Source organism: Scyliorhinus canicula, chromosome 3, assembly GCF_902713615.1.
Source record: "Scyliorhinus canicula chromosome 3, sScyCan1.1, whole genome shotgun sequence".
NCBI classification, from domain to species: domain Eukaryota; kingdom Metazoa; phylum Chordata; class Chondrichthyes; order Carcharhiniformes; family Scyliorhinidae; genus Scyliorhinus; species Scyliorhinus canicula.
The window spans coordinates 168,989,698-169,010,101 of record NC_052148.1 but is presented as its reverse complement, the minus strand read 5'-3'; the positions used below and the strand labels follow the sequence as shown (position 1 = coordinate 169,010,101).

Below are 20,404 nucleotides of genomic sequence, written 5' to 3'. Positions count from 1 at the left end.
GTCAAGCGGCGGTGGTTAGATCCCCTCCTGTAGGAGATGGCCATTGCCTGGCACTTGTGTGGCGTGAATGTAACTTGCCACTTGTCAGCCCAAGCATGGATATTGTCCAGATCTTACTGCATTTGGACATGGACTGCTTCATTTTCTTTTTTTTAAATAAATTTAGAGTGCCCAATTCATTTTTTCCAATTAAGCGCCAATTTAGCATGGCCAATCCACCTACCCTGCACATCTTTGGGTTATGGGGGCGAAACCCATGCAAACACGGGGAGAATGTGCAAACTCCATAAGGACAATGACCCAAGGCAGGGATCGAACCTCGGAGCCAGAAGGCAGCAGTACTAACCACTGCGCCACCATGCTGCCCAGACTGCATCATTTCTGAGGAGTCGCAAATGGTGCTGAACATTGTGCAGTCATCTGCAAAAATCACCACTTCTGAACTTATGATGGAGAGGAGGTCATTGATGAAGCAACTGAAGGTGGTTGGGACTAGGACACTACCCTGAGGAACTCCTGCAGTGATGTCGAGGAGCTGAGATGATTGACCTCCAACCACCACAAGCATCTGACTTTCTGCCAGGTATGACTCCAACCAGCGGAGAGTTTTCACCTAATTCCTATTGACTCCAGTTTAGCTAGGGCTCCTTGATGCTTTTACTCGGTCAAATGCTGCCTTGATGTCAAGGGCAGTCCCTCTCACCTCACCTCTGGCATTCAGCTCTTTTGTCCATGTTTGAACCAAGGCTGTAATGAGGTCAGGAGCTGAGTGACCCTGACGGAGCCCAAACTGAGCGTCACTGAGCAGGTTATTGCTGAGTAAGTGCCGCCTGATAGCAATGTTGATGACTCCTTCCATCATTTTGCTGAAGATGGAGAGTAGACTGATAGGGCAGTAGTTGGCTGGGTTGGATTTGTCCTGTTTCTTGTGGACAGGACGCACCTGGGCAATTTTCCACATTGCTGGGTAGACAGTGTTGTAGCTGTACTGGAACAGCATGGCTAGGGATGCGGAAAGTTCTGGAGCACAGGTCTTTGAGGTGTTAGGTATGCTGGGTCTGCGAGGACAGCGTTTACCATAGCAGTGAGAGAGACAGGCTTCCGACACTTGGAGAAATGCAACTCTATTTTATTGAACTCTTAACTATTAAACATACTTTAACTGTGGATTGACACTATGCTGAGTTGACTGGAGACCTGAGGCGAACCTGACCAGACTATCTTACTACCACATGGAGGATGTTCGAGTTGTTGCTCACGGGCTCTGACTGTCTCAGAGGCTGCATCCCAAGAGAGCGGGAAAACTAGTGCCCTCTAGCTTTATAGTGGCCGTGTCCTGTCTGGTGATTGACTGCTGTGGTTCTGTGTGTTCACTGGTCATCCTGTGTGTCAATCAATGTCTGTCTGTGCACCATCATATACCTGCGTGTATATTATGACAGTCTTCAGTACTATTGACGGAATATTGTCAGGGCCCATAGGCTTTGCAGTATCCTAGAGTGAATCATATTGGCTGAAGACTGACATCTGTGAAGCTGGGGACCTCCAGAGAAGACCGAGATGGATTATCCACTCGGCACTTCTCGCTGAAGATTGTTGCAAATGCTTCAGCCTTGGCCTTTGCACATAATGCTGGGCTCCTTTATCATTATGGATGGGGATATTTGTGGAGTCTCCTCCTGCAGTAAGTTGTTTAATTGTCCACCACCATTCACAGCTAGAGGTGGCAGGACTGCAGAGCTCAGATCTGGTGCGTTTGTTGTGGAATCACTTGGCTCTATTACTTGCTGCTTATGCTGTTTGGTACACAAGTAGTCCTGTGTTGTCGCTTCACCAGGTTGACACCACATTTTGCGGTGTGCCTGATGTTGCACTTGGCATGCTCGCCTGCACTCTTCATTGAACCAGGGTTGATGCCCTGGCTTGGTGGTAATGATAGACTGGAAGATATGCCAGGCCATGAAGTTGCAGATTGTGGTTGAATACAATACTGTTGCTGCTGATGGTCCACACGCCCAGTCTTGAGTTTCTAGATCTGTTTGAAGTCTATCCCATTTAGCACGGTGGTAATGCCACACAACACAATGGAGGATATCCTCAATGTGAAGAGAGGACTCGGTCGCCTCAAGGACTGTGCGGTGGTCACTTCTTCCGATACTGTCATGGACAGATGCATCTGCAGCAGGCAGGTTGATGAGGATGAGGTCAAGTATGTTTTTCCCTCTTGGTGGTTCCCTCACCACCTGCTGCAGTCCCAGTCTAGCAGCTAAGTTCTTTAGGTCCCGGTCAGCTCAGTCTGTGGTGGTACGACTGAGCCAGTCTTGGTGATGGACATTGAAGTCCCCCACCCAGAGCACATTCTGCACCCTTACCACCCTCAGTGCTTCCTCCAAGTAGTGTTCAACATGGAGGAGTACTGATTCATCAGCTGATGGTGGCCAGTACAGGATAATCAGCAGAAGGCTCGGCACGGTAGCACAAGCGGAAAGCACTGTGGCTTCACAGTGCCAGGGTCCCAGATTCGATTCCCTGCTGGGTCACTATCTGTACGGAGTCTGCACGTTCTCCCCGTGTTTGCGTTGGTTTCCTAGCACAGTCCAAGGACGTGCAGGTGGATTGGTCATGATAAATTGCCCTCAGTGACCAAAAAAGGTTGGATGGGGTTATTGGGTTATAGGGATAGGGTGGAATTGAGGGCTTAAGTGGGCCGGTGCAGTCTCGATGGGCCGAATTGCCTCCTTCTGCACTGTATGTTCTATGTTCTAAGGTTTCTTTACCCATGTTTAACCTGAGGCCATCAAACTTCATGGGGTCCAGAGTCAATGTAGAAGACTCCCAGGACAACTCGCTCCTGACTGTACAGCACTGTGCCGCCACCTCTGCCGGTGAGACAGGACATACCCAGGAATGGTGATAGTGGTGTCTGAGACATTATCTGTAAGGTATGATTCAGTGAGTATGACTATGTCAGGCTGTTGCTTAACTAGTCTGTGAGACAGCTCTCCCAACTTTTGCACAATCTCCCAGATGTTAGGAAGGAGGAATTTGCAGGGTCGACAGGGTTGGATTTGCCGTTGTCGTTTCCGGTGCCTGGTTTGATACGGGGTGATCCATCTAGTTTGATTCATTTTTTGTGATTTCGTAGAACGGTTGAATACAACTGAGTGGCTCGCCTGGCCATTTCAGAGGGCATTTAAGTGTCAACCACATTGCTGTGGATCTGGCGTCATATGTAGGCCATACCAGGGAAGGACGGCATATTTCCTTCCCTAAATTGAACCAGATGGGCTTTTACAACAATCGAGAATGGTTTCATTGTCATCATTAGCTTTTAATTCCCTGATATTGAGTGTGTTTTGCGCCTGCTTCCGGGCTTGCTGAGTGCTTATGCACCCAATGGATATAAATTGCAGCCCATAATCGTATTGAATGGCGGGGCTGGTTTGAAGGGCCAGGTGGCCTACTCCAGCTCCTATTTGATATGATCGTTATAAGGTGAATCCAATAACATTTGTAGAAGTCACTTGGCCCAGTCAGTGATCAAACGTCCAGAAACGCCTCCAACTAGAGTTGACAAACTTGTTCCTCAAGCACCTCAGGTACTCATGAGCTGTTGCCCTCTAGCACTTCAAACATAAGCAGCTGCTGCACACAAAGACAGAGGTGTGCAATAATCCCATCCCATCACTACCCCCGACCCACAATTTGTTTGGGATTTGCCAGATACTCTGTCCTTCAACAGTCACCTTCTCCTGTTCAGACTACCAACGTAGCAGATCACCGGATCAGGACATCCCTCCGTTGAGTGAGAAAGACCCTGGGATAACAATGAACTGGGAAACACGATAAACGTCAAATGAACTGAAACCACATTCTGCTGACAGGGCTCCAAATTAGGCACGATTCCAGGTGAGAATGAAAACAAAGGAACACTGCACAAGTTGCAACCACGGCCCATTTGTTTTCCTGTGCATCAAATGACTATTTTGAAAATAATGACACCTGCCAATTAAGGACACCTGATGCAAGTCCCATAGGTACTTCTAATTTACAGGTTTCACTATATAAAATGTCAGTTCCCAGAAGCTACAAGGAACAGACATAACAAAGGATTTTCGGTTTACAAAGGAAGTATTGAAACACCATGCAATGGTGAATTGTTTGATGAACTGCCCCTAAAAACAACAAAAGAAACCTTTTTAAAGTATAATACATTAACGAAAATACTTCTACTACAGGCAAGAAGCTCCTGAGAAAGGAATCATGTCAAAGAAAGGTCAGCAGAAAAGTCTCTTGAAGGGCAGATATTTACCTTATTTCCCTTCCCCTATGCCATGTTGCAAAATTTACACCTTACTTGTGGCATATGGCCTATGAAAACGGATTGGAAAATCGTCATTGAAAACGCCGATCATTTCTACTTTTATATCGTTGGCACCGGAGCAGAAAATGCGAGATGCAGTGAGGTAGGACACTGGCCTTTCCCTTACATCACCTGGGTTCAAATACACCTTGGTCTTTACATTAGTGATGTGTGCTTTACCTGCTGGTCGGTGTATGTTTGGGTGCTGGATGCAAAAACAAGGCAGCAAAATGTATTTAAAAGAAGAGTCCCAGTTCCCAGAACTGATATTACATATGCTGATGAATGCAGAAGATATCATAGAATCATACAATTTACAGTGCAGAAGGAGGCCTTTCGGCCCATCGAGTCTGCACCGGCTCTTGGAAAGAGCACCCTACCCAAGCTTACACCTCCATCCTATCCCCATAACTTAGCAATCGCACCCAACACCAAGTGCAATTTTGGACACTAAGGGCAATTTAGCATGGCCAATCCACCAAACTTGCACATCTTTGGACTGTGGGAGGAAACCGGAGCACCCTGAGGAAACACACGGTGAGAATGTGCAGACTCCGCACAGACAGTGACCCAAGCCAGGAATCGAACCTGGAGCTGTGAAGCAATTGTGCTAACCACTAGGCTACCGTGCTGCCCATGTCCCCAATAATGCTTCCCCATGTCACCAATAATTAAAAGACAAATTAAAATAGGTACATCTACCTTTTCTAGTGCTGACTCCAATCTAATCAGTTTTTCCTTCAAGTTCTTTTCTTGAGACTTCAGGGAATCAATTTCTCCAGCAATTTTGTTTCGTTCTGATACTATACAGGCAAGTTCCTTCGTTAGGCGCACCTTCTCTTCTTTCAGGTAGCATTTCTCCTATAAAACAGGTTAAACAACTCAACTTGTTAATGTTAATTTGTCTGGGGGACAGAGGAGTGGAAGAAGAGAGATGAAATGTAATCATAGACATTGTTTGAAAGCCAATACTTTTTCGAATTCTAGGACAATTGTTTGATACGGCATCAAGATTTCTAAAAGTAGAATAACCAAAAAAGAAGATGCACCAGATACATTGGATGGGAAGTAGGAAGAACACCATCTAAACTATAGTGACGTGATTCATAGATCTAGGATTATCCTAATCAGAAATGTAGATGACTTCCGAGCATCAAAAATGATTGTGATTTGGGGCATTTACCCATTTATGAGTGGGAAATCCTTCATTTAACATTTAAACTCCTTCAGCAGTTTAAAGGGGCAGACACTGGCTTTCCTAATTGAAATTAAGCAGGATTCTTTGGTGTTTCACATTCTGCAACAGGAGCTATTTAAACTGCATTGTTTAAATTTGTTTTGCTGAAAATAGGGGAAATTGGAGTGCTATGAGACTCTCGGGAAAACGGCTCACGTTTAATACTCATTCTTGTTACTTACTCCATCAAAATCCTGTATAATTTTGAATAACTTTGTTAAATGTTCCTTAAGGAGGACATTTTTTCTGGTGTCTGCAAAACTGGCACCTCATCCTTGGTATCATTCCAGTAAATTTCCTTTGCACATTCGCAATGAATGTAACATCCATTTTGAAAATAGATCCCAGAATTGGCCACAATGGTTCAGCTGTTGCAGGAGAAGGTTCCTTCCTCTTCTTGAATTGTCTGCCTGAAGGAAGATCTCGGCATTTATTCACTGAACCACTGCTGAGTGCCATGATTTTCTTTCCGACTGATAGAGCGAGAAGGCAGGCCCCAGGTCTACCTCAGGTGAAGGATCGAAATCCATGCTGCGCACTAGCCATCTAGCCAATTGAACTAACCGGCCCTCAAGAAATTGGCATACACTGAGAAAAGAGAAAACAGATATGCAAGGGACACTGCTCATCCGGGCCACTGTCATGTGAGCCCGATGAACGACCTTGAATTGTGCCAGGCTGAGCCTGGCACATGTTGCGGACGTGTTGACTCTACTCAACGTATCTGCCCATAGACCATCCACTATCTCTCCTCCCAGCTCCTCCTCCCACTTGCACTTCAGCTACTCGGTCTACATCTCCTCTGACCCCTAAGTTTCTTGTAAATGTCAGAGACGCTCCCTTCTCCTAACCATCCTCTTGAAAATACCCTGTCCTGAATCCCCCTTAGCGGTAGGAGTGGGAAGGTTGACACCTGTTTCCGTAGGAAGTCCCACACCTGCAGATACCTGAATTTGTTTCCCCTCACCAACCCAAACTTCTCCTCCAGTGACCTCATACTCGGAAAGCTCACCTCTATAAAATATCCCCGATCCTCTCGATCCCTGCTCTCTGACACTGAAACACAAACAGGAATCTCGGGAGGACCATCATCTTCACCGTCTGCACCCTCCCAGCCAGTGACAAAGGAAGCGCGTTCCATCTCCGAAAATCGGCCCTCATTTGGTCTACTAGTCGGCCCAGATTTAATTTATGCAGTCAGTCTCATTCCCGCGCGACTTGAATGCCTAGGTACCTAAAGCTTCTCCGTACTAAACTAAATGGCAGCTCCCCCAATCGCCTCTCCTGTCCCCTCGCCTGGACACAAACATCTCACTTTTCCCCATATTTAGCTTATACCCCGAAAACCGGCCAAATTCCACAAGAATACTCATGATTTCTTCCATCCCCTCTATTGGGTCCGATACATACAGAAGCAGGTTGTCTGCATAGAGCGAGACTCTGTGCTCCACCCCACCCCGGACCAGCCCCGTCCAGCCTCTTGAGGCTCTCAGAGCAATTGCCAACGGCTCTATAGCTAGCTCGAAAAACAGTGGGGAGAGGGGGCATCCCTGTCTCGTCCCCCGGCACAGTCTAAAATAGTCCGATGTTCTCCAATTCATCCGTACGCTTAGCACAGGAGACTGATACAGCAACCTGACCCAGTCAATATAGCCCTCCCAAATCCGAACCGTCCCAGTACCTCGCACAGATAATCTCATTCTACCCGATCAAAAGCTTTCTCTGCGTCCATTGCGATCACTACCTCCACCTCCCTACCTTCCGTGGGCATCATGATCACTTTTAACAACCTTCTTACATTGGTCACCAACTGCCTATCCTGAACAAACACCGTCTGGTCCTCCCAAATAATGTCCGGAACACAATCCTCAATCCTGGAGGACAAAATTTTGGCCAGCAGTTTAGTATCCACATTCAACAGGGATATTGACCTGTGGGACCCACACAGCTCCAGGTTCTTGTCTCATTTCAGAATCAGCGAAATGGTGGCCTGTGACATCGTCGGGGGCAGCACCCCTCTTTCCTTGAACATCCTCATCAACACCGGCCCCAAATCCCAGAGAACGTTTTATAAAACTCCACTGGGTACCCGTCCAGCCCCGGGGCTTTACCCACCTGCATGGCCTTCAGACCCTCTGCTATGTCTTCCAACCCGATCGGGGCCCCCAGCCCTACTACCAGCACCCCGTCCACCTTTGGGAAATTCAGCCCCTCCAAGGAGTGCCTCATCCCCTCCGGCCCCGTAGGGGGTTCCGACCTATACAGCCTACTGTAGAAATCCCTAAATGCCTTATTCACCCCTACTGAATCTCCAACCAGGTTCCGATCTCCGTCATTTATTTTCCCTAGCTCCCTGGCTGCCTCCCTCTTTCTAAGCTGCTGTGCAAGCATTCTGCTGACCTTCTCTCCATGCTCATAGATCGCCCCCCTCACCTTTCTCAGCTGCTCCACCGCCCTCCCTATGGTTAACAAATTGTACTCCGCCTGTAGCCTTCGCCGTTCCCTTAAAAGCGCTGCCTCTGGGGTCTCCACATACCTCCTATCGATCTGTAGTATATCCTTTACCAGTCAGTCCATCTCTGCCCTGTCCACCTTCTCCCTATGAGCCCGTATCGAGATCAGCTCCCCTCTGACCACTGCCTTCAGTGCTTCCCAGACCACCGCTGCTGAAATTTCCCCTGTGTCATTGACCTGCAGGTAGTTCTGAATGCATTCCCTCAGCCGTTCGCACACCCTTTCGTCAGCCAAAAGTCCCACATCTAACCTCCAGTGCGGGTGCTGGTTACTGTCTTTACTAACTGATGCACGATCAATTGCATAAAGACTCAGATTGGGTACAACTGTGGCTTTATTGCAGTCAGATGCGTGGCCTCCTGCTGCAGCTGGCGAAATGGCAGATCAATGGAGGACATGCATATTTATACAGCTCCTACTGGGCGGAGCCAGCCGGCAGGGGCTACCGGCGAACCTGTAGTACAGTGGTTCACCACATTCACTCCCTGTCTGGCAGGGGTGGTGTGGAACTATATACAGTGTTGAGAATTATGTACAGTGTCTTAGAAAAGAAGTGGGAGAGGGGGAGAGACATTTTTTTTCCATTTTGACGGTCCGGAGCCCGTTAGAGGTTCAGTCGATCCGATGCTTTGACAATTCGCTGGGAGCGACGTAACGATGGCGGCGATGTCTGTGCTGGCGGTGCTGGTGCTAGCCTGCTGTCTATTGACTCCGGGAGCGTGCCAAAATCTTCTTTGTCCTCTTGCGTGGGCAGGGGAAGGAGGGATGGACCTGGTGGGGTTAATGTTGGGGGGCCGGGGGAGGGGAGGATGGCGCCTGGGCGGGCAAGTGTGTTTGGTTGGAACCTAATGCTGCCTGGTCCCTGAGGGAGACAGTATCTTGGCGGCCGTCGGGGAACTCCACGTAGGCATACTGGGGGTTGGCGTGGAGCACGTGTACCCTGTCCACCAACGGGTCGCCTTGTGGAGTCGGACGTGCCTACGGAGCAGGAACGGTCCTGGAGCTGCGAGCCAAGTCAGGAGTGACACCCCGGATGTGGACTTCCTGGGGAAGGTAAAAAGACGTTCATGGGGTGTGTTATTCGTAGTGGTGCGCAGTAATGACCGGATGGAGTGTAGTGCATCAGGGAGGACCTCCTGCCAGCGGGAGGATGGGAGGTTTCTGGACGTTAGGGCCAACTGTACGGCCCTCCATACCGTCCCGTTCTCCCTCTCTACCTGCCCGTTTCCCCGGGGGTTGTAGCTGGTCGTCCTGCTGGAGGTGATAGCCCTGCTGAGTAGGAACTGACGCAGCTCATCGCTCATGAACAAGGATCCCCTGTCACTGTGGATGCAGGTGAGGAAACCGCACAGAGCGAAGATTGTGTTGAGGGCCTTGATAACGGTGGCAGACGTCATATCGGGGCATGGGATGGCGAAGGGGAATCTGGCGTACTCATCGATCACACTGAGAATATACGTATTGTGGTCGATGCAGGGGAGAGGCCCTTTGAAATCCACGCTGAGGCATTCAAAGGGGCAGGAGGCCTTCACCAGGTGCGCACGGTCCGGCCGGTAGAAGTGCGGCTTGCACTCCGCACAGACCTGGTAATCCCTGGTGACTGTCCGTACTTCCTCGACGGAGTAGGGCAGATTGCGAGCCTTGACGAGGTGGTACAGTCGTTTGACGCCCAGATGACAAAGGCTGTCGTGCAGGACCCGGAGTTGGTCTACTTGTGTGCTGGCACATGTACCTCGGGAGAGGGCGTCTGGCGGCTCGTTGAGCTTGCCGGGGCGATACAAAATCTCGTAATTATAGGTTGGAGAGCTCGATTCTCCACAGCAAGATTTTATCGTTTTTGATCTTGCCCCGCTGTGTGTTATTGAACATGAAGGCTACCGACCGTTGGTCAGTGAGGAGAGTGAATCTCCTGCCGGCCAGGTAATGCCTCCAATGCTGCACAGCTTCAATGATGGCCTGGGCTTCTTTTGTGACGGATGAGTGTTGAATTTTTGAGGCATGAAGGGTGCGGGAAAAGAATGCCACGGGTCTGCCTGCCTGATTTAGAGTGGCGACAAGGGCGACATCTGAAGCGTCGCTTTCTACTTGGAAGGGCAGTGTCTCGTCTACTGCGTGCATCCCGGCCTTGGCTATGTCTGCTCTGATACGGGCGAAGGCCTGTTGTGCCTCAGACGTGAGGGGAAATTGGGTGGACTGTATGAGTGGGCGGGCCTCGTCCGCATAGTTTGGGACCCACTGAGCGTAGTACGAAAAGAACCCCAGGCAGCGTTTGAGGGCCTTGGGGCAGTGGGGGAGGGGAAGCTCCATGAGGGGGCGCATGCGGTCGGGATCGGGCCCCAGAAGTCCGTTCTGGACAACATAGCTGAGGATAGCTAAGCGGGTCGTGCTGAACACACACGTCTCTTTATTATAAGTAAGGTTGAGAAGAGTGGCGGTGCGGAGGAATTTAGCGAGGTTGGCATCATGGTCCTGCTGATCATGGCCGCAGAGGGTGACATTATCTAAGTACGGAAACGTGGCCCGCAAACCGTACCGGTCGACCATTCAGTCCATCTCCCTTTGGAAGACCGAGACCCCGTTAGTGACTCCAAAGGGAACCCTAAGAAAGTGATAGAGCCGACTGTCCGCTTCGAAGGCAGTGTAGGGTCGGTCCGCTTTACGGATGGGGAGCTGGTGGTAGGTGGATTTCAGGTCAATTGTTGAGAAGACCCGGTACTGTGCAATCTGATTGACCATATCAGATATATGTGGAAGGGGGTACGCGTGTACAGATTGATGGTCTGGCTGTAGTCCACGATCATTCTGTGTTTCTCCCTAGTTTTAACTACTACCACTTGGGCTCTCCAGGGGCTGTTGCTGGCCTCGATGATACCCTCCCGAAGCAGCCGCTGGACTTCGGACCTGATGAAGGCCTTGTCCTGGGCGCTGTACCGTCTGCTCCTGGTAGCCAAGGGTTTGCAATCTGAAGAGGGAGGGGGGGTCAACCTTTAGGGTTGCAAAGCCGCAAACGGTGAGTGGAGGTAGGGGCCCGCCGAATTTGAGGGTGAGGCTCTAGATTGCACTGGAAATCAAGGCCCAGCAATAGTGCAGCGCAGAGATTAGAAAGGATGTAGAGACGGAAACCGCTGAATTCTACGCACTGGACTGTGAGAAAGACCGTGCAGAATCCTTGGATCGGGACAGAGTGGGATCAGGAGGCCAGAGAGATCCTTTGATTGGCGGGGTGGACCGCGAGGGAGCAGCGCCTTACCGTATCCAGGTGTATGAAGCTTTCGGTGCTTCCGGAGTCCAGCAGGCAAGAGGTCACGTGGTCGTTGATTTTCACCGTTGTCGAAGCGGTGGCCAGGTTGTGTGGACGAGACTGGTCCAGCGTCATCGAGGCGAGCTGCGGGTGATCGTCAGAGGTTTCAGACGGAGAGCTTTGGCGGTCCAGGTCGTGGGATGTCGTTGGCGTTCCTGCCCCGTGGGGAAGACAGGATGGTGGCGTCCGGAGGTCCTGCGGGGAACAAACTGGCGGCGCCCATGGGGCGCACATTGCAGGGGCAGGATGAGATGGCAGTGCCCATGGGCCGCACGTTAGTGGAGCTGGACAAGATGACGGCGCCCATGGGCCGCACGTGGACTGAGGGGAAGGAGATGGCGGCGCCCACTGGCCACACATGGCCCCGGGGGAGGGGGAGATGGCGTCGCCCACTGGCCGCACGTGACCCCGGGAGGAGAAGATGGCATCGTCCATTGTGCGTTTGGGAGGAGGGGGCGATAGCGGCGACTGCGCGGGCCTGGCACACTGCGGCGAAGTGGCCCTTTTTGTTACAAGACCCTGCCCGTTTTCGAGCTTGACTGGTCCAAGCCAGGGTCAATAACTGTGTTGAAGTCCCCTCCCATGACCAAACTGTGCGAGTCCAGGTCCGGTATCTTCCCCAGCATCCTCTTTATAAACTCCACATCATACCAATTTGGCGCATACACATTTACTAATACCACCTGCACCCCCTCCAGTTTCCCACTGACCATAATGTACCGACCTCCCACATCCAAACCTATTCTACCCGTCTCAAACACCACCCGCTTAGTGATCAGGATCGCGACCCTTCTAGAAAGACTTGACTGACCCAGCCTTTCCTCAATCTAATCTGGTCAGTTACTCTAAGGTGTGTCTCCTGCAACATTACTACGTCCGCCTTCAGTCCCCTAAGATGCTCAAACACACGTGCCCTCTTGACCGGCCCACTTAACGCTCGAACATTCCAGGTGATCAGCCTAGTTGTGGGGCTCATCGCCTCCCCTTCGCCGATCAGCCACCCCCTTTTTTGAGCACGCCTCCAGCTCATGCTCCGCGCCTCAACCGCTCCACCCCCAGGCAGCCTCCACCCCCAACCTCCTCTCTGTCCCTTAGCCCAAGTCCCTCCCTCGTCAGCAGGAAATTTACCACCCCCCTCCCCACCCCAGTAACAGCACTCTGTAACCCAACACCTTTAATAAACTGAACATCTGCACAACCCTCACTGCGCTTCCGTGAGCTAGCCCGCCCAGCTAGCTTGGTGGCCCACATCCCTGGCGCTGGATAGTCTCCCACCTATTGTTCCCTTCCCACCCTCCCTCCCGCTCATACAAACATACTCCAACATCAAACAATCCCCACACAATTGCCTGACAGAAAAACACCAAGATCTAAACAAGCACACCTCCATCCCCCAACAATGCAAATGAAAACCTTAACTCACTCAGCTCTACCGCTGGTCCCAAATCAATGCAAAAGGCATTACAAACAGCTTCCACAAAACAAAAAATTAGAAACTTTTTTTTTAAAGGAACAGAAAAACAAAAAAACAAAAAACAAGAACGTTGCAGCAAAGTTCAAAAGTTCTCAGTCCACCACCAGTCCTTTCCTTCTCGCGAAGTCCAGCGCATCCTCAGGCGATTCGAAATAAAAGTGTTGATCCTCATGCGTGACCCAGAGACGGGCCGGATACAACAGTTCAAACTTCACCTTTTTCTTAAAAAGGATGGACCTAACCTGTTGAAGCCTGCTCTTCTCCTGGCCACCTCCACACTCAGGTCTTGGAAACCCGCAGGCTACTGTTGTCCCACTTACAGCTCCGTGTCTGCTTGGCCCACTGTAGAATGCGCTCCTTATCCAAGTACCTCACCACCATTGCCCTTGGTGGGGTCTCCCATTCGCGGCTTCCTCGCGAGTGCTCTGTGAGCCCTAGCCACCTCCAAGGGCCGGGAGAATGCCCCATCCCCCAGTAGCTTCTCAAACATGCCCGCTATATATGCCTCAGCATCCGCTCCTTCGGACCCCTCTGGGAGCCCAACGATTCTCAAGTTCTGCCGGTGGAATCTATTCTATAGGTCCTCCACCTTCTCCAGGAGCTTCTTCTACTGGTCTCTCAGCATCCCCACCTCCAACGCCACCGCAGTTTGATGTACCTCCTGCTCAGCCAGCGCCTTCTCTACCTTCTGGATCGCCTGATCTTGGGCATCCAATCTAAGCTTCAGCTACTCAATTGACACTTTTATCGGGTCCAAGCAGTCCCATTTCTGCTTAGCAAAGCCTTCATGAATAACTTGCCTCAGCTGCTCTGTTGCCCGCTGGGTCGACAAACCAGAGGTCCGGTCCTCCGCCATGCTGTCTCCCGCTGCAGCTTCAGCCCAAGCCTTCTCGATCTTTCTGTTTCTGCCTTTACGAGCAGTTCTAGTCCTTCTCTCCATGCACCGATGTGGGAATCTAGTACACAATTGCCTCTGTCTTCAGTCTTACAATTCAAGTCAGGTAGAAAATTGGGGGAAAGGTCCAAAGGTCCGACCAGAGCGGGAGCCACCAAATGTGCGACGTACTCCTTTATAGCTGCCACCGGAAGTCAATTATCGCTGATTTTTTTTTCCTCATTCCATTCTCTTGCTTTCTCCCCATCACCCCTGATCCCCTTATTAATCAAGAACCTATATTTGGCTTAAAGACACTCTTCGATTTGGCCTCCACAGCCTTTTGCGGCAAAGAGTTCTACAGATTCACCACCCTCTGGCTGAAGAAATTCCTCAGCCACTGATGCTAACCCTTCCTCACATCCCACCTTCTCCATTTCAGCCAACCCCCCCCCCCCCCTTCTTAAATAAATCAATAAACAGCTTCCACCTGACCCCCTCAAGGCAAATTTAACCTTCTCCAGCCTCAGGCATTCTGCCATGTCACTCACCCACTTTCGGCGGCTTCGAGTCCCACCACCCGAGCAAAATCCGTCTCTGGGCTATCAGGGACACAAAAGCCAAAGCATCGACCTCTCTCACCCCCTGGACTCCCAGGTGTTCCGACACCCCAATTATTGCCACCTCTGGACTCGGGACCACCTCCACACCCAGCACCTTGGACTTCATGTCAGAGAACCCATGCCAGAGCCCCCTCATTGTAGGACACGTCCAAAACATGTGGCCGTGATTCACGGGCCCACCCACGCACTGCCCACACTTAACCTCTACCCCCGCAAGGAAGCTACTCATCGTCGCCACCGTCATATATGCCCTATGTACAACTTTGAACTGGATGAGGCTTAATCTCGCACAGGACGAGGGCGCTTTCACCCTCTGCAAGGCCTCCACCCATGTCTCAGCCCCCACCTCACCTCCGAGCAAATTCTCTCACTTACACTTACTATCCCCAACCAGGGCTCCCTTCCACTCCATCAACTCCTTATAGACGTCTGACATCTTCCCCTCTCCTATTTCGTCCTTGGACAGCTCCTTGTCCTGCAACCCCAGGGGCGGCAGCCCAGGAAAGGACAGTACCTCTCTCTTTACAAAGTCCTGAACTGACAAGTACCTAAAGCCATTCCCCCGGGTAACTCATACAGTTACCCCAGGTCTTCCAACTTCTAAAATTTGGCCCCTATAAACAGATCACCAAAGCGCTCAATTCCCACCTGACGCCACCCCTATGTCTGCTCCCCTATCTTTAAGTGCGTCGCCAGCAAAAAAGCCACTTGAGCCTTCAAATTCCTCAGATGCGCGAACACTTGCGACCGTTTAACCAGCTCATTCAATCCCTCACATTCCATGTGACCTACCTGATAGGGGGGCTCCTCACCCCCTTCCCCTGCCGATCAGCCATACCCCTTCTTGAACCAGCCTCCGGCCCACGTCATGCAACCCTCCAAGCCCGCCCTCAGATGTCCACGGTCATTGATCTCTTCCCAATTGCGTCACACCGACCACACCCATGACAGCAATCTGCCCCAACCTCAAACAAAAACCCAACTCCTCTCCCTCCCCCTCCCCTTCCTCCTGGCAACTCCCCACTTCACTCCGGTTAACGAGCCTGCCCAACTATCATGGTGGCCCCCCACAAAGGCCTCAAATCATCCTTCCCCTCCCCTCCCCCCCCAGCCATCCCAACCATGTACCCTCAAGAGTAACAAAAGGTGCACTCACCACCGTTGCTCCCCCGTGAAAATCAGCCCCGAAAACCCCACACCAACACTTTAAACAGCACACAAAACTCCTCCAAAGTTCAATGTCCTCACACTTCTCCCAGTGCATTGTAATCATAAATTCCATCGCCTTCTCTGGCACGCCAAAATAAAACTCTTGCTTCTGGAAAGTCATCCACAGGCGGGCCGGGTTCAGTACCCCAAACCTCACCCCATTGTTAAAGAGAGCAGCCTTAATCCAGTTAAACCCAGCCCTCCTCTTCACCAGCTCTGATCCCAGGTCCTGGTACACGTGCAGCTCGTTCCCTTCCCAGATACATTTCCTGGTCTGCCTCGCCGATCAAAGGATCTTCTCCTTGTCCAGAAAGCAGTGCAACCACACCACCATCACCCTCGGCTCACCCACCTGTGGCCTCATCATCAGCACCCTTTGCGCTCGTTCAACCTCCAGGACCAGTCAAAGGCCCCATCCCCATCAATTTCTCCAACATCCTTGCCACATACACCGCAGCCTCCACACCTTCGATGCCTTCAGGCATCCCGAAAATCCCGAGATTTTGCCTTCTGGAGCGATTCTCCAAATCCTCCACCTTCTCCCTCAGCTCTACCTGGCTCGCCCGCATTGCTCCCATCTCACTCACCAACAAGGCCACCTGCTCCTCGTGCTCCCCCACCGCCTCCTCCACTTTCTGGATCACCAGGCCCTGGGACTCCAGCCTCTGCTCAACCCGCTCTATCCCAGGTCTCCAGTGGCTCCACCACCTTGGCCAGGACCTCCAGGGCCTCTTTCCTCTGCTGCTGAAACTTGGAAACTTGTCATTCAATAACTCCACCAGCTGCTCCATCCGGGCAGCCCCCTCCCCCGGGCCACCGCCATCTGCATTCTTTCCTTGTGGCGCACCACAAAAAACTCTCTTGCTCCAACTGCACTTTCTTTCTTGTGGCGTTCCTTGTCTGCTGATCCATGCACCAGCCAGAGGAATATTACATTCAACAGGCACTCCCTGTACCTTTTGCCCTCAAATACTTTGCCCTTCAGTCAGGGAAAAGACCAAAAAAATCCACCTTGAGCGTGAGCCATCAAATGTGCGCCAATCACACCCCGGCCACCACTGGAAGTCCCAATTCAACAGACTTCTGATCACCTGTGAGGAAATGTGGAGATCAAAATAAACAAAAAGGACAGGAATGGCCTTTAACAAATCCTACCTTTTAGAATTTCTTTTAAGAATTTACAGTGCAGAAGGAGGCCATTCGGCCCATTGGGTCTGCACCCTATGCCCATAACCCAGTAACCCCACCTAACCTTTTGAACACTAAGGGGCAATTTATTATGGTCAATCCACCTAACCTGCACATCTTTGGGCTGTGGGAGAAACCGGAGCACTCGGAGGAAACCATCGCAGACTTCTGAACACCTGTGAGGAAATGAGGACAAAGTGCAAACTCCACACAGACAGTCACCCGAATTGAACCCAGGACCCAGGTGCTAACCACTGTGCCACCGTGCAGCCTGTCTTCACATTTAATGCCCATGAAGGATAGTTCCTAGTGACTCTGAATACCACATTATATTTGGGCAGATGGATGAAACAATGCTGTACTGGCATGAATGTCAACAAATTATGTGCATGATGTAATCTTATCATTAATACGTAATTTCCATACTTCATTTAGTGATCTGAAAGGCGCCTCCCTGGGATTCTAAACTAATTCTGTCACTAAATTGAAGATGAAGCTACATAGGTGGAGATCCAGGATGATGGTTCTGCCTCTTTTCCAATTGGAAATTCTAAGCTTCGGTCTCCATTTCAGCCTACCCCATTTTTATTTCACACACTGGTAGAGCAAACCTTGTGCATTTTCCATTTATGCAAAATATGAAATCGGACAATATTAATAGACCAGGCTTAATTATGAACTGAAACAATTGTTGTTCCAGAAAATATAAATTAAACATGGAATGTGTTTAGTAGATGTTGCTACAAATGGTAAGGAACGTTTCACATAATCTGAGATATTATTTCAGTACTTAAATGCCTTGCTAAGCTTTTTATTGTGTACAGTATAATCATTGCAGTTAGTTAACCTCTCTCAGGGCATTTAGGGGCATCAGGAAATGGTGAATATTTTCATTTTAGAATGCAATTATGAACCTGCAGTATAGAATGGTAAATATTAAACGGCAATTATAAATAGAAAGGATATCTTCAATTTGGTACTTGAATCAGAACCACTCCTTCTAAGGCTGTTATGGAAGACAGCTAAATTTAGCCAAGTTTGACCTTCTGCCAAAAGCAGCTGGCTGGAAAATTTAAAACTCTCGTCATGGTTTGCAGCTATGTAAAAAAGTCTGTGGAGGATTGAGTTAAACTTATCACCAAAAATCTCCAGCAGATAACAATTAGATGCGGTGAATTTACATCATATAGGCACTTTATTGTTCTACGGCAGAACGTTTGCACAACGCAAAAATGCAAAGGGTGGAATTCTCCATTTCTGAGACTAAGGGCCAGCGCAGGATTAGTGGACTTCCTTCAGAGCAAAACTGGCACCGCACCTGGACCGATTCAGCGACTGTTGAGGTGCTAGCGTGGAACACAATCAATTCCAATGAGAAATGGTTCCAGATTCACCGGTTTTGCGATTGACATTCAGGAGGCTGACAAACTGCAGTCGCATATTCACACTTCACTCCCCACACACACCATCTCAGCCAACTAGATGGCAGCAAGCAGAGTGGCTTCATGATTTACGGACGCCGAGCAGGAGATCCTCCTGGATGCGGTGGAGGAGAGGCAGATCGCCCTGTACCCTGGCCCGGAAGGAGGCTGCCACCCGCCACCATTCACCGTGCCACAGGTGGCAGAGTCAATCTGTGCCGTGAGCAACAGTGTCCAGACAGGCCAGCAGTGCTGGGGAAGACTGCAAGACCTCCTCAGGGGGGCCAGGGTGTGTAGGCAGCACTGTGACCCTGGTACTAACCTCCATCCCACACGCTTGTAACCCGACCGCCCCCTTGCGCAACCCCCCCCTCCCCCACCCCCCAACCTGGAGGGTGGCCGATCCCTCAACCTGCACCACATGCTGCCATCCATACCGGCCGCCATGGTTGGGTGCCCTAGCCACTGAGACCACCTGGTACCCACCCCGTGGGCTGCATGCGTCGGACTGTCTAACTGTCGTTTGCAGTTTCCTGCCCCCGCCCCAGGAGAAGGCCGCCCATAACCGTCGGGAGGGGTTAGAAATCTGGAGGGGGACCGCCCAACCTGTGGAAGAGCAGAGGGCCCTAGATGTGGTCCAAAGGAAAGGGAGGTTGTTGCGGTGGAGGTCGGCTGCGGGCAAGGAAGTGAGACCCCGTGACACGTGTGTCAACGGCCCACCCCCCCACACCACCCACACCACTCTCACCCCCACACCACCATCACCCATCCTCACACAATCCTGACCCCACTATCACCCCACCCTCACCCCCACTCCCACACCACCCTCACCCCACGCACACCACCTTCATCCCTACTCCCACACCACCCCCAACCCCACACAACCCTCACCCCCACACTGCCCTCACCCGCACCACCCCCAGTCCCGCGGTCTAATCATGTGTTTTGTCTTGTGTCTTGCAAGACCTGCTGGTGATGGGGCAGGTCCATCTGGTGTCCCCCACTCCCAGCCAGTGCCACAGCCGGAGCCCCGGGAGTTGAGCAATGATGAGGAGAGAAGTACGGACCCAAGCCATGGACCTGAGACCCAAATCACCCTAGAGCCCAAGTCTGAGGATGACACAGATTTCCAGGCCCAGCCATCTCCAATACCCTCCACATCCCAGAACCACTCACCTCAGTTGGGCACTGTACCACACTGCACCGATACATCAGGTGGAGGTAGGAACTCCCGAGTGGGCGGATGAACGGACAGTGGACCAACCTCAGGGACTAGCTGCAGTCCAGACTGGTTTCGGGCTTCTGGAACGGACAGTCCCATCGATTGCAGAGATGCAGTCACAGAGCCAGGGACTACATGACGGGTTGTCGGTGAGCATCCAGCACCTGCAGCCGCAGGTGGAGGAGTCCAACCGCATGCAGGAGCAGGAGGTGGTGCCGACAATGCTTGCCACCAAGGCCAACACTGCACGGGGGAGTCCATGGTGGAGGCACTGGGCGAGGGTTGAGGCTGTGGATCAGTATGTCTAAGGTCCTCGGGTATTCTGTGCAGGCGCTGGCCGAGGCCCAGTACAGGGTTGCCGCCTCACAGGCAGCTATGTGCGAGAGCTGCCTGGAAATTGCAGCAGCACGTCTGAGCGTGGCCCAGTCTAAGCAGGCTATAGCTGAGAATGGCATTGCCTTGATGCTGGCCGACGTGGCACAGACATTGAGGGATGTGGCCCAGTTCCAGAGGGAAATGGTGCAATCACGGGCTGATATGACATAGACCCAGCAGATTGGGGAGCAGCCAATGGGTGATGTGGCGCAGTCCCACACGGCGATGGTCCACTCCCTGTGCTCCATCGCAGCTAGCATGCAGACCCTGGACGAGACCAGAGTGGGCCTTCGGGACTGGCAGCGGCAGGTGGTGGGGGGGCCTCAGTGGACAGCTCTGCTAGCACCCCCATCCCATGGAGTAACGCTGGAGCCATCGGGCATGCTGTGGGAGGAGGAGGTGATGGAGCCCGTGCCAGTGACTCCCGTAGCGGAGGTGCTGAAACACTGCCGCACTTCAGACTCTCCCCCTCCTGTCCCTGGCGCATCTGGTGTGCAGCGGGCAGAAGCACGGCACCACACTACCCGGGATGCCCGAGCAGCAGCCAAGCCCATCCAGGCCCGGTAGCCCAAGAAAACGGCCGCCAACGGGTCCAAGGTCACA

At 51.5% G+C, this 20,404-nt stretch overlaps 1 protein-coding gene across 3 annotated transcripts in view; it reads right to left on the bottom strand.

The window, feature by feature from the left end:
- LOC119963106 (coiled-coil domain-containing protein 158-like) overlaps positions 1-20,404 on the bottom strand; it is a 336,026-nt gene that overhangs the window by 78,152 nt on the left and 237,470 nt on the right. For all 3 annotated transcript variants that reach the window (XM_038791706.1, XM_038791705.1, XM_038791704.1), the window contains exon 17: positions 5,066-5,224. In XM_038791706.1, coding sequence (XP_038647634.1) covers positions 5,066-5,224 — 159 coding nt within the window. The remainder of the gene's footprint in view (positions 1-5,065; positions 5,225-20,404) is intronic.